General features: G+C 37.6%; 1 protein-coding gene across 1 annotated transcript in view; it reads left to right on the forward strand.

The window, feature by feature from the left end:
• The window catches only part of LOC149797685 (uncharacterized), a 98,018-nt gene that overhangs the window by 26,627 nt on the left and 57,652 nt on the right, over positions 1–13,739 (forward strand). Inside the window, exons 5-7 of the mRNA XM_089962605.1 lie at positions 4,252–4,441; positions 6,883–7,016; positions 13,165–13,309. Coding sequence (XP_089818731.1) covers positions 4,252–4,441; positions 6,883–7,016; positions 13,165–13,309 — 469 coding nt within the window. The remainder of the gene's footprint in view (positions 1–4,251; positions 4,442–6,882; positions 7,017–13,164; positions 13,310–13,739) is intronic.

Below are 13,739 nucleotides of genomic sequence, written 5' to 3' on the forward strand. Positions count from 1 at the left end.
TGTAGCGCAGTATGACCTCGTCGTATCGCGACGCTATGATGTTTCAACGTTGATAAAACAGCGCCGCGAAATTCACTACCGGGATCAACTTGTAATAGATTTGGCCAGCGCAGAGGACCTCTTCGATAAATTCTTTCAAACGCAGCGGCTACTTCAGTTGCCGACTTTGTTTTTAACGGCTCCGCTTGTTTGTATCGACTCGCAACATCAACTACGGTTAGCGCGTATTTGTAACCGTTGTCATGCGGCAAAAATAGTATATCAGCCTGATGAACTTCATTAGGTACGCTGACATCAAAGCGCGAGAAGTTGATTTGTTTAGGCGGTGGTAGATAGATTTGCCATATAGCCTGTTTGGATAACCAATTAGCCGCAGTGGTCTTTGTTACCTTTGCAGCGCTTGCAAGCTTACCAATTGCGGCCTTCCCCTTCCAGTATCCTCTCGGAGAATAATAGATGGATTCCATGTTGTTATTATAAACGCTATCGTTTTCAATTACCAGCGCCAGAAGCTCCGCTTCCAATCATTAATTTACCTTTCATAGCCGATTTTACCAACCATGAGGCCAATTTTTCTTTGACGGATTTATCAGGAATAGCATTTAATGCGTGAATTAATTTTACATCCGCGATATGACGCTGTTGCAGATCGCTACTTTTGTAAGCAACATCATGAGCATGACACGCCTTATCGATAGCGTTTATTGGATACTCACCGGGTTTGGGCTGATTTTGATCATCGAGTCTAATATCTAATCGTGTTCCGGGGCCACAGTAGTTATATCCTGGGAGGTGTTTTTCTCCTGGATACTTTGCCCACGGTGTTCCGGGGAGTTTTGCCAATTTGGCTGCGATGTCACCTCCTCGCTTTTTTTTAAAACATCTCCGGGTCTAATAGAAATAAATCTAAATTTCTTTGTACCGCATTGTACACACTTGCCAGTAAGCGCCGATCTATTATTTCTTGTTGTAACGGTTGTCATATCATTTGTGCCAGTACGCACTCTGCACTTCACACAATATAGATCCATAATTTATGTATAGAGATATGAATATAATTGATTTTTCGGCGACTAAAACAAGAGAACCAGTTAAGCATGTTGCAGCGTTACCAAACTCGATCCGGATGATTATCATCGGACCATCTGGATCCGGCAAGACGCAATTGTTACTCAATTTAATAATGAGATGGATGAAGTGGGATAAGTTGTATTTGGTTGCTCCTAGCGTAGATGATCAACGATGCTACGAGGTGTTGAAAGATTTGAACGAGAATGCATCAGCGATCGCTAAAAAAAATGTTATTGAGTTTATTACGGATATCAATGATGCACCGGGTATTGATGATATTGATGGCGACGTTAACAATCTAGTCGTGTACGATGATGTTATGTTAGACAATCAAAAAAACCCAGCTAGAATATTTTCCAGAGGCAGGCATAAAAACACTGACGTGATATATGTCACTCAACGATACACTCAGATTCCAAAAGTAATTAGAGACAACTGTAATATTCTTGCTGTGTTCAACGGCGTTGATACACACACGCTACGAAATATTTGGCAGACATGGTGCGGCGGTGACATGGACTTTAATACTTTTCGAAACTTTTTTAGTCATGCTCAGTCGACGCCACATGGATTCGTAACGATAAATTTACATGATCCTCGGACACGATATCGTATCGGACTTGACCAAATATTCGGTTAGTTGTAAATAATTTTCATTGTAAATAACTACTTAGCAGCAGAGGGGGCGATGACATCGACGCGGTCGTCGATGTGCTTACCGGACGCTGACGACGCTGGGGATCGGCGCGCAGAAGGTGTTAATTAAACCAAATGACGTCACCATCGTGTAGGATGGACCGTCGTCGTTTTTTTTTTACCAGGCGCTGACGACACTAGATCGTTGAGTGCAGAAAGTAATAATTAAGCAAAATAACGATTGGACAAAATGTCCGATTCGCCCCCTCTGCTGCTGCATTTGATTTGCTGATGGTGACAAATAACTTTGCTGACCTGAATGTAAGGCCAAGGGAACTAACACAATTACCCTTCATTTGTCATCTGTTATCCAATGTTTATTGTGTGTCATACAACATAAATTATTATTTTCAACATCTTCTGAAAAAAACACTGGACCAGTCTGGAAGAGATTTTTTTTTAAAACAGAGCATAGAGGTGTTTCAGATCTGTACAAATAAAATCAATCCATTTTTATAATAAAATTTGGCTGCTTTTACTTGAAGTTGTAAGATCTTCAAGAAAGTACATTGAACAGAATGCATTTAAAGGACTCACAGTACTAATTCAGTTTCCATAGTAAACCTATGCAATCACCATGATGATAAAAATTCAATAACTTAAAATTTTTGAGTGCTCATGATCAAACCTATGTTTATCAGTATACATAAAACCTGGATGTCAGCTTCTGTGTAGAGGAATGGATGTGAGCTGCAACATTTTCTGGCCCTGCATGTGTTTGAAACGTGTTTTCCATTACACACCAAAGAGTCGGGTGCTAATTTTAGTAATGGGTATTCCAAACTCAGGACTGTTAAAGGACAGAAATTCCATCAATAAAACAATGTATCTATATATTTTTTCACTTACAACGAAGTTAAGCTCTAAAAAAAGATTCTTTTTCCTAAAACATAACTTACATTATTAAACCAATCCTGGTGAGCCAAACCCATATATACTCTATTTTATGTTCACCCATTTCCAGGTTGGTTCCCATTTTTCCATATAATTAGTACTATGTGTCCTATTATATGTATCCACCCATGATTTTCTTGACAGCCCAAGGAATAGTAAGTAGTTCAATACATAAGCAATGTGCATAGTTCTGCTTGTCAAAGTTTACATTAGTGAATATTAAATTATATTGCAAGTTCATGTTCACCTAAAGAGTTATGGTTCATTTCAGGCAACATTTAAATATTTGAGCTTTACTTAAGAAAATAAGAAAAAAATATTAAAATAAAGTTGATAAAAAGAATCATCTTTTTTAAAATCACCATTTAAAAAAAGAGATTTAAATGAAAATATTACCTAAAATTCCTCCCAGAAGTCATAATTTAAAACTAAAGTAAGCTTGACATAAGTTCATTAAAATACAAAATATGAACTTTCAAAAGATTCACTGAAAGAAAATAGTGGGATGCAAAGTCATGAGAGGTCATCACCATTAAGCATGGTGGAAGAGACCTGAGTGATCATATCTGAAGCATTATGTTTCTAAACACAACTAGCAAATATCATATTGCTTACTGTAATTATTCTATAAACGGTAAATTGTATACATTTTATATATGTATTGCTTAAAGTGCAAAACACTACATCTAACATAGTCAAATCTGCACACTGTTCCCCCTCCCCCTTCATGGCAACAGTTGATATATCTAAATATATGTTTAATATCCCTCTGAAAGTCATTCTGTGGTTTACAAAAGATATTAATTTTGCTTGTTATCCACAAATTAAACCATGTGATTGCATTTATAGTAAAGTTAATAATTGCACATTCATATGTGGAGTCACTGTATTGCTGTGGCTGTCTATAGGACTCGTGGTACTAATTCAGTTTCCATAGTAAACCATTGCAAACACCATGATATTAAAAGTTAAATAACTTAAAATTTTTGAGTGCTTATGATCAAACCTATATTCATTAGTATACATGAAACTTGGATGTCAGCTTCTGTGTAGAGGAAAGGATATGAGCCATGGCATTTTCTGGTCCCGCATGTGTTTGAAACACATGCTTTCAGTTCAGCACCAAAGAGTCAGGTGCTAATTTTAGTAATGAGTGTTCCAAACTCAGGACTGTTAAAGGACAGATATTCCATCAGTAAAACAGTATCCCTTTTTTTCACTCACAACTAGGATAAGCTCTCAAAGGGTTCTTTTTTCTAAATCATAATTTACATTATTAACCAATCCTGGTCAGCCAAACCCATATATACTCTATTTTATGTTCACCCATTTCCAGGCTGGTTCCCATTTTTCCATATCATTAGTACAGTGTGTCCTGAATGTAAGAGAAGGCAGGTTTGCACATTTTATTGTGAAGACATGGTGTTCTACAGAATATATGCATTCTTGTTTTTGTTGTAATTGTTGCTGTTTTGTAATTTATAACATCTTAAAGTCAATTCTTATGTACTGCAACAAATATTGACTGCAGTAATAAACTTAATGTGTAATGAACTCTACATTCTATAGTAGATTATTATTTTATCTTAGGTCGTCACAAAGCCATGTATCTGAGCGAAGTTGCCCGGATGAGCCTTCAGTTTGGTGACATCGAGAAGGGTGTGAAGTTTCACCGTTTGGCAGCTGATGCAGCCTTGGAGAAATCTCGTTATTCTGATGCTCAAATCAATGAAGTTAATGAACAGATGCTGGTCCTGATTGCAAGTGCTTATGATCAAGGGTTTGTTATTTGTTGATTGCAAGTGATTATGATTAAGGGTTTGTTATTTGTTGATTGCAAGTGCCTGTGATCAAGTGTTTCCTCAAGGGTTTGTTATTTGTTGATTGCAAGTGCCTTTGATCAAGGGTTTGTTATTTGTTGATTGCAAGTGCCTATGATCAAGTGTTTGCTATTTGTTGATTGCATGTGCCTATGATCAAGGGTTTGTTATTTGTTGGTTGCAAGAGCTTATGATCAAGGGTTTGTTATTTGTTGATTGCAAGTGCTTATGAACAGATGCTGGTCCTGATTGCAAGTGCCTATGATCAAGTGTTTGTTATTTGTTGATTGCATGTGCCTACGATCAAGTGTTTGTTATTTGTTGATTGCAAGTGCCTATGATCAAGAGTTTGTTATTTGTTGATTGCAAGTGCCTATGATCATGTGTTTGCTCAAGGGTTTGTTATTTGTTGATTGCAAGTGCCTATGATCAAGGGTTTGCTGTTTGTTAATTGCAAGTGCTTATGATCAAGTGTTTGCTATTTGTTGATTGCATGTGCCTATGATCAAGTGTTTGTTATTTGTTGATTGCAAGTGCTTATGAACAGATGCTGGTCCTGATTGCAAGTGCCTATGATCAAGGGTTTGTTATTTGTTGATTGCAAGTGCTTATGATCAAGGGTTTGTTATTTGTTGATTGCAAGTGCCTATGATCAAGGGTTTGTTATTTGTTGATTGCAAGTGCTTATGATCAAGGGTTTGTTATTTGTTGATTGCAAATGCTTATGATCAAGGATTTGTTATTTGTTGATTGCAAGTGCCTATGATCAAGGGTTTGTTATTTGTTGATTGCAAGTGCTTATGATCAAGTGTTTGCAGTTTGTTGATTGCAAGTGTCTATGATAATGGGTTTGTTATTTGTTGTTTATTAGTTGTTTGGGTGAAGCAAATGACAAGACGAATCGTATATTATCTGTGACACACAAGAGATAGGTATTGTTTCTACTGTTTCTTGTGTGTAATGATTGTTATCATCAACAATATTTAGCTTCTGTGTTCAAGCTGAACTGAAACATTTGCAAAATAATATCATAAGTTTAAAGTTGATACTCGCATTGTATTGTTGTGAAAATCTTAAATGTGCTGTTTTCAAGTTTTCAAAGTCACATATCTTTTACATCAGTTGCTGTATCCAGTTAAAACTTGGGATACTATTTTTTACATTGTTCCCTCACTATAATGTTTTTCTTATTACATTGATCTTTTAATCTGTTAAGTATTGTTTTTGAGTAAATGACATTATGTAATAATAATAATATATATTAATGTATCTCAGTCAAGGATGACTTTAGAATATTACACAGTACACTATTATTACTTCATTATAATGCCAGATACTGTATTTCACAGACTGCATATACTTATTAAGTTTCTATTTCACCCATGTGAGCACAAAGCCATAACATCATAATCCTATTCTCCTCTTGTTGGATTTTCATCATTACAAGACTATGTTTATGTTCAACATGCGCCAGAGACGACTGCTTGTACATATATTCAAAATATGTTCACAGTTGCCCATGTTGGTGCATGTAATGATTAATTTCATGAAAATCTAAAGTATCTTCAATGATATCATAGATATATGTTAAGAAGAGAGTTAAAAATCTGTGGATGCATATATGCATAAGACACTCTTGATTGGTTTTATGCACAGAAGGCACCCTCGGTTGTTCCCATGCACAAAAATTATCTGAGACTAGCAGCTGCCTCACTTGGCACCCAGCAATACCATACTCATCATTGCTCACTCTTCATTTGATATGTAGAAATCCTACTTATACTATCCCACTCACAATAAGATATGTCTTTTTGACATATTCATCCATACCTGCTCACAATACATTATGTAGAAAAGCCTACTCATCCATACCCACTCACAAAAAGATAATATGTAAAAAGAGCCTATTGATCCATACCCACTCACAATACATTATGTATAAATCCTACTTATCATGTAGAAAAGCCTATTCATCTATACCCACTAACAATTCATTATGTAGAAATCCTATTCATCCTTAACCACTCATCATAGGAAACCCAACTCATCCTTGTCTACTTAACATATGATATGTAGAAAACCCTATTCATCCTTACACACTCAGAATACCTTGTGTAGAAGTCCTCCTTATCCTTTCCCATTCACCAAAGGATGGAAACCCACCTCATCCGTGCCTACTCACCATATGATATAGAGAAAATCCTACTCATTTGTACCTAATTTTTATGTTTTGTAGGAAATCCAACTCATTAGTACCCACCCAAAATACATTATATAGAAAACCTAACTCATCCGTATCATTCCTCCTAATGTTAAGTGAGTTAGATGAACCATGCTCCAGCAAATTTTAGACACACCACAAAGCAAATTTTATTATATTGATTTGTCTTTTCATGTCAAGACCAATGTCACAGACCAAAGCAAGACAGGCTGGACAGAGTTGGAACAGTGTCCTTCACCTTTCATCCCAGCAGGAGACAAATGCAGTTGCTGCCATCACATCCTTCCTTTGTTACCATGGTTACCATTGGAAAGGTACAATTAATATCTTGTCATTTTTTTTACCCCACTGAATAGTGCCTGTCAGTTATTAAACCTAGCAGTTTTTAAAGAATAGGATGGATTTAATGTCATCATGCTGATCCGTACATGTGTGATGTTAAACAACTCCAATGCCTTTTAGGATAGAAACTTAAGAATTTGGATATGATCAAGAGTGGTCTGTATGTGTTACAACAGTTTCATAATTTAGAGAGAATGAGAAGGATTTGGAATTCAGGTTTTAAGATAGGTCATATCCATAGATGAGCACATTTGTTTTGGAGTTAGAATCCTGAGCATTGTTGTTGGGGAGAATGCTTATGCATATATGTATAATGGAGAGTTGGGAGGTTCATAAAATGTGTGAATAATGGTGCTTTTTGCATACATCTACATTTATGTGATGTTTGTACCTTTTGTCTTATTATTTGTTGTCAATAATGGCATGTTATGATCAATAACTAATGTTGTCCTCATAAGAAACTAGCTCTGCAATTTTGATTATCAATATATAATGAACCTTGGGTTTGGATCCCTTCTTCTCTCAAACGTCATAATTCAGCATCTTACGTCCCATCCCATTCAATTTCTCACTTTTGTTTGATAGTCAGATTGAGGAGGTCAGAAAGTAGGTAGCACTGGAGCTGCACTTTCAACAATCAGGCAGTGTAGCAGAGAAGGGATGATTCCCATCAGAAAGACTGCAGAGCCAGCGCCCAACAACAATGGCAATCTTTGGAAGACCACGTGAGTTACAGGTGTCCAGGAGGGGGAACAAGAAACAAGCTTCTCCTCCCCTGAGCTTCCTTTTAGCTGTCATTGACTTGCCATTCCTCCCACCTGCTGTTGATCCCCTTATGGATGCCAGATTCCTCTTTCACCACACTTGGATGGAGTTATTCCCCCAGAATTATTAGCTCATCCAAGTTGGTTTAGAGGGTCTGTGTTTTTCATTCAACTAGCCTCCATCTCCTTTGTCATACACCTTCAAGATGAAGACTTGAAGTGACTCCATGAAAGTAGAGGTTTTGCAGAAAGTGTTTCTGCTCTTAAAGTAGGTATTGGAGGGCATCAGAAGACTGGGTCTCCGTGAGCTTCTGTTCCAGGATACTTCTGGTTATGAAAGCAAGCAGACAATTGAGACTGGGCATAGACCTGAAGAATCTCAAAGAATTTATTACTTCAAAAAAATTCAAGATGGAGATAGCAAGATCCATACTCCTGTCTGGCCATTGCAATGAATGGGTGATCAGTCTTGATCTGTCTAATGCATATTTTCAATGGGTGATCAGTCTTGATCTGTCTAATGCATATTTTCATATTCCAATTCACATGGCATCATTTCAATACCTTTGCTATGGAGGTAGTTTACTAATTTTGTGCCTTTCCATACAGCCTAAATCTGAGTCATTGTGCCTTTTCCAAAACATCAGACAATTTCTTTTACTTCATTTGCAGTTTATGGTGGATAGTCAGTGTCATGAAGTTAGACCTTGTTTGTTCTCAGCACTTCATTCATCTTAGTATGAAGTTTTTGACTGGTATCAATCTTTTTTATCTTCCCTCCAAATGCTTTGATGGCTATTTTCATGCATTAGAGAAGATTTCTGTCAGGATGACAATTTTGGCAAAGGAATTCCTTCACCTTCTTGGTCTCCTCAAAGAGGTAGCAGATCTTATGTCGTAGGCCCCTTCTGGCATGTTGGCACTCATTCTTGGGTTGTTTAAATAATTAAATTACAAAACTCAGCCACACTCAAGCACTTCTAGCTTTAATAAAAGACAGGGACTGGCTTGCAGCAGGAATAGATTTTGTAAGCCCCATGGCCAGAAAACACAATCTGCACCAACACTAAGATAAAGGTTTGGGGGTGGCACACTTGCTAACTACACTTTGTGATGGTCAGCAGCAAGTGGACACAAAATCAGTTTCCTGTAGATGAAGGCCATTTTCAACACCTCCTACATGAGTGGAATGCATCCAAAGCAAGACTGAGGTGATAATGTTAGACAACTCAGTCATGGTGAACTACCTCTTCAAATGGCTGGGAGGGGGTCTGGAATCATCAGATATGTGCTATATGGTTTGGGAATACCCTACACCACTTAAACACACAAGTATGAGATATCCCGGGCAGGTTCAGTTTCTGGGCTGATTCTCCATCAGATAGACATCTTTGTAATGAGGTGGAATACATTGAAGGTCCATCCATGACAGGCAACACTCCTTCCTCAGAGAGGCCTTGCATGTAAAGGAGTTATACCCTTCTAAGACAGAGAAGGTCACAACAGCTAAATGGCCCTCATCCTTGGAAGTGGTGCATTAACACTAACTGGTGTTGAGTTAACAATGTCACACCACTCTTAACCACAGTTCCCCAACTGACTAACTTCTTTCTGTTATATTTTAAAGATAACTGACTTTTTACGTTGCTTTCTGAAGATATTAAGCAGCCCATATCACAGTCAATAGATATCATTCCATTTTATTTGGGATTGTCATACATGCTGGAAGAGGTGGCATTTGTCAGCAACAATAACCTTTTGGACTTGTTGGCCAATTCTGATATATCAGATCTCACTCCCATACCATGTTCTGAAATGAAACACATTCTGGGTATTGACATTGGTCAATTCCTATAAGTTTGAGGGCCCCCATCCGCTGTGCTTAAGCAGTTATAGAAGACATGCTTTTTGATAGCACTAGCTTCATTTTCCAGGGTGAGTAAGTTGTATGCACTGTCAAAGGACCCTAACTATATACAATTCTGTTCCAATGGCACAATCATGTTAACCAGGTTTTGTTTTGAAAAACAGGTTGCCATCAGTAGGCAGTCAACAGTAACTATACACTATCTCTCCTGAATCAGTCTGTCAAGAGAGGCAACACTACAGGATCTGGGCTGTGTTAGAGACTATCTGAATCAGTCTGTCAAGAGAGGCAACACTACAGGCTCTGGGAGGGGGCCGCGAGTGGCCGAGTGGTCTAAAGCGCTCTCCGTTACGGATCACTGCCATCTCACCTCTGTCTGCGTGGGTTTGAGTCTCGGATTCAGCCAATGTGGGAATGTGAGAAAGCTTGCCAGTAGCTTCTTGTGGGCTGGTGGTTCTTTCCAGGGTTTTGCCTGGTTCTTCCTCCACCATTATTACTGGCCGCCATGTATAGCCTATCGTGTGCTGAAAAATGGCGTTAAACCCTTAAACAACAACAACAACAGGATCTGGGCTGTGCTAGAGACTATTTGAATCAGTCTGTCAAGAGGGGCAACACTACAGGATCTGGGCTGTGCTAGAGACTATCTGAATCAGTCTGTGAAGAGAGGCAACACTATAGGCTCTTGGCTGTGCTAGAGACTATCTGAGTCATGCTGAGAATATCCACCACTGTCACCAAAAGCTCTTCTTATGACTGATGACTAGAAAGCAAGAATATCCCCACAAGTACTGGCTGCTTGGCTAAAGGGGGTTACTAGATTAGCTTACTCTGAATTGTCGCTGAATCGAATACAGCTTATGAACATTGTGACTCACAAAATACAAGCAGTTTCAATAAGCCTGGTCTCTGAGTGTAATTTCTCAATTTGTGTCATAGTGGAGTCAGTTGGCTGGCACAACCAGTCTTCTTTCTTGAGTGATTTACATGATATGGCATAACCAAAAGGATTTTGTCAGCCTCAGGTAGCTGCACAAACAGTTATGATGCCCCTCCTCCCATGAATAACAGCACAGCATCAGTCCCAATCATGACCTTACAACTTGTACTGGGATGGATCCCATAAGAATTGGTCATGCATGTCTAATGTTAGAAGTTCATTGTTTTTGTAGAACAATAATGTAGGTAGCAGTTTGATGCTCTTGCTTTACCTCCGTCTCTTACTTATTCTCATAACGTGAATGTGATCAAGTAATTTATTTGACAGAAAATGAAGATTTTGTTGTAAATTATGTCTCTGTAAAAATACCAGATCACATTGCTGTCAATCCCTCCCACCACTCCCTGCAAATACAAGCATCATGTTAACGATGTTGCTCATGGTTAAACTCTGGGACATGGGTTGCCACCTAGTGGGAACAAGGGATGTGATCAGTAAGAAGTACACCCCTCTATGGCCCTGGGTGGCCAAGACATCTAAAAAGACTTGCCTTTACTGATCACTGTCATCTTACCTCTTCCATGTTAATTGGAGTTTCGGACTGCCAATAGCTTCCCATGGGTTGGTGCTTCTTAATGGGGTTTTACCTGGGTTCTTCCTCCACCAGTTGTACTGGCAGCCTTTTATAGCCCATCTTAGGCTGAGAAATGGTGTTAAACCCAAAACAAAAACAACTGTACCATACAGACAGCAAAAGTTTTTTCACCTTTCAGCAAATGCTGAATTCTGGAGGTAGCAGAGAGTAATTCCCAATGTTAATGAGACTGGGTAAATATTTTCAGAGAGACATAATTTACTGGGTAAATATTTTTAGAGAAATTTACTTCAAAATTTCCTCTTCACTTTAATCAAAGAAATCTGAACTAAGAGACTAGCCATTTAATTTTCAAGAGTTGGGATTTTCTTTTAACCATGTACTATTTTTTTATTCTCTTAAGATTTTCAACTGAAAAAATGGATATGATAGGTTTTTTTTTCCTACAGTCATTGCAAGAATTAATTTCTCAAACTATTAGAGGGCTAGAAAATTCTTTGCAAAATAAACAATTCTAGCCTCCTCCACCTACAAAATTAGATGGTTAGTCCTTAACTTTCCCACTAACTTTATAAGAAGCATATTTGTTTGGCTTCCAAGACAGATGGTTTTGTGTAATGTAAATGACATCTTTTCCCAAGCCAGAATTGACATCCTTTCTACATAGTAATTTTTGTCAATATTTTATAACATTGTTGCCAATGGTTACTGCCCCTATAGAGCATCCACTGAAGTCAAGTCTCTGTTAGGAACAGGTTATATAATTTTTTAAAGGGGCAACTGGGATTTAGACCAAAAAAAATGTATCCATTAATTTAGAAGGGCAATGACACAGATGAATTTGTGCTTCACTGAGTACTCTCTCTTTCTCAATGAATTTTTAGTGCATGCTTGTTGAGGTCATAAATGGTAAGCCACACCCACTTTGTTGAGATCATGTCACCTCCACATTGATGATTGAATGCAGCTTCTGGAGAAAGCATGGTGTGTAGCACTATTCTGTGTGAAAAGGTGATGGTGGAGGGACTGTTTCATAATCCTCTCCATGCTGTCTTTATCCCCACCATAATGCATGGAGAAACTGAAATCACATGAACTGCTCTTATGTTCATCTTGTTGTTTATTAGAATATTTGCAGTCTATCATTTCCCAGGTACGTTTTAGCTCGGTATTTGTTTTGTAGATGTTTTATTTTGTAACAGAAATTATATACTTATGTTTACCTGCAGGAAATTGTAATAACTTAAAGATTTTCAACAGCCCAGCATCTTGATATCTTTCCTGCTGCAGGAGAGAAATAGTTTTAACCCATTCTGGCAGTGCCACAGCCATTTACAGTGTCATTAATGGTTAAGATTTTTGTTCAAGTTTCTTGTTGCCAATAATAATAACAATATTAAATAATAATAATATACTTTATTTATAGAGGGTGACTCGTTATTCAAGGACTACTCTCCCTTGAGGCCCATGTACTCCAACCCTTCCACTGATTAATAGACAAGGTCAAGGTCATTTGAAATTGAAATGTGTCAGTGTCAGGTTAAAAAAGATCGCAAGACATAAGATTTCTTGGAATTTATGTTGCCAGTGTGACAAAAAATGAAGATTCCAGAAGAAATCTTTATATCCTGACTAGGAAATCTCTCGTCCTGTCTCAAATCATTGCAAAAACACCAGCAAGTAGGCACAGGATACGAATTCAACTTCTGCATTATTTTTTTATGTAGATATATGGTAAATATATTCTTTGTGGGCCACTTTTGGGGCCAACGATTCTGTGCATAGATGTGGCTGATATATTGAAGTTGAATTTTAAAAACGGGTCAAAATATTTTGTCAGTTTGCTGAGAGAACCAGGTAAACAAGTGAGTATGGCTTGGATAAGTTGCATGCTTTGCATTATATGCTGTATGTAATTTGCATTTTATTAGAAACAAAACTTGTTCATTTATAGACAGTAATTGGTTACAAGAAGCCAAGCTACGTCTGCAGTTCATCACCAAGTCACATCCGTACCTGCGTTATCATCTGTGTATGTTGCAAGCCTTACTAGGAGAAGAGAAAGAATCAAAAATAACCTTCATGCAGTTTACAAACAGGTAAAGGTAATAGGCTCTAAAAATGTATGCATTTACAGTCTTACTATACTTGCAGATACTGTAATTCCAGAATGTTCTTAATTTGTAGATATTTTTTATTTTGGCAGTTTGTTTTACACAAAATATGGATAGGAATTGTTTAAGAGTATAATTGACTTTTTTGTTGTGTTTTAAGACTATTGAAAGTTTGTGCAGTATTTCATAAAACATAATCTAAAAAAGAATGTTATGGTTGCATCATTGAAAATACTAAAGCCAATGTTATGGTCCCATCATTTAAAATACTACAGCCAATGTTATGGTTGCATCATTGAAAATACTACAGCCAAACTACTGTTTCACTATAGGTTTTGAACAAGTTTCATTCTGGTTCCTCTATCAATGAGTGCCCCAACCCACCCATACTCTTTTGCACTCATAGCTCTGGAAC

This window comes from Sinohyriopsis cumingii, chromosome 6, assembly GCF_028554795.1.
Source record: "Sinohyriopsis cumingii isolate HCF-2022 chromosome 6, ASM2855479v2, whole genome shotgun sequence".
In the NCBI taxonomy this organism is placed as follows: domain Eukaryota; kingdom Metazoa; phylum Mollusca; class Bivalvia; order Unionida; family Unionidae; genus Sinohyriopsis; species Sinohyriopsis cumingii.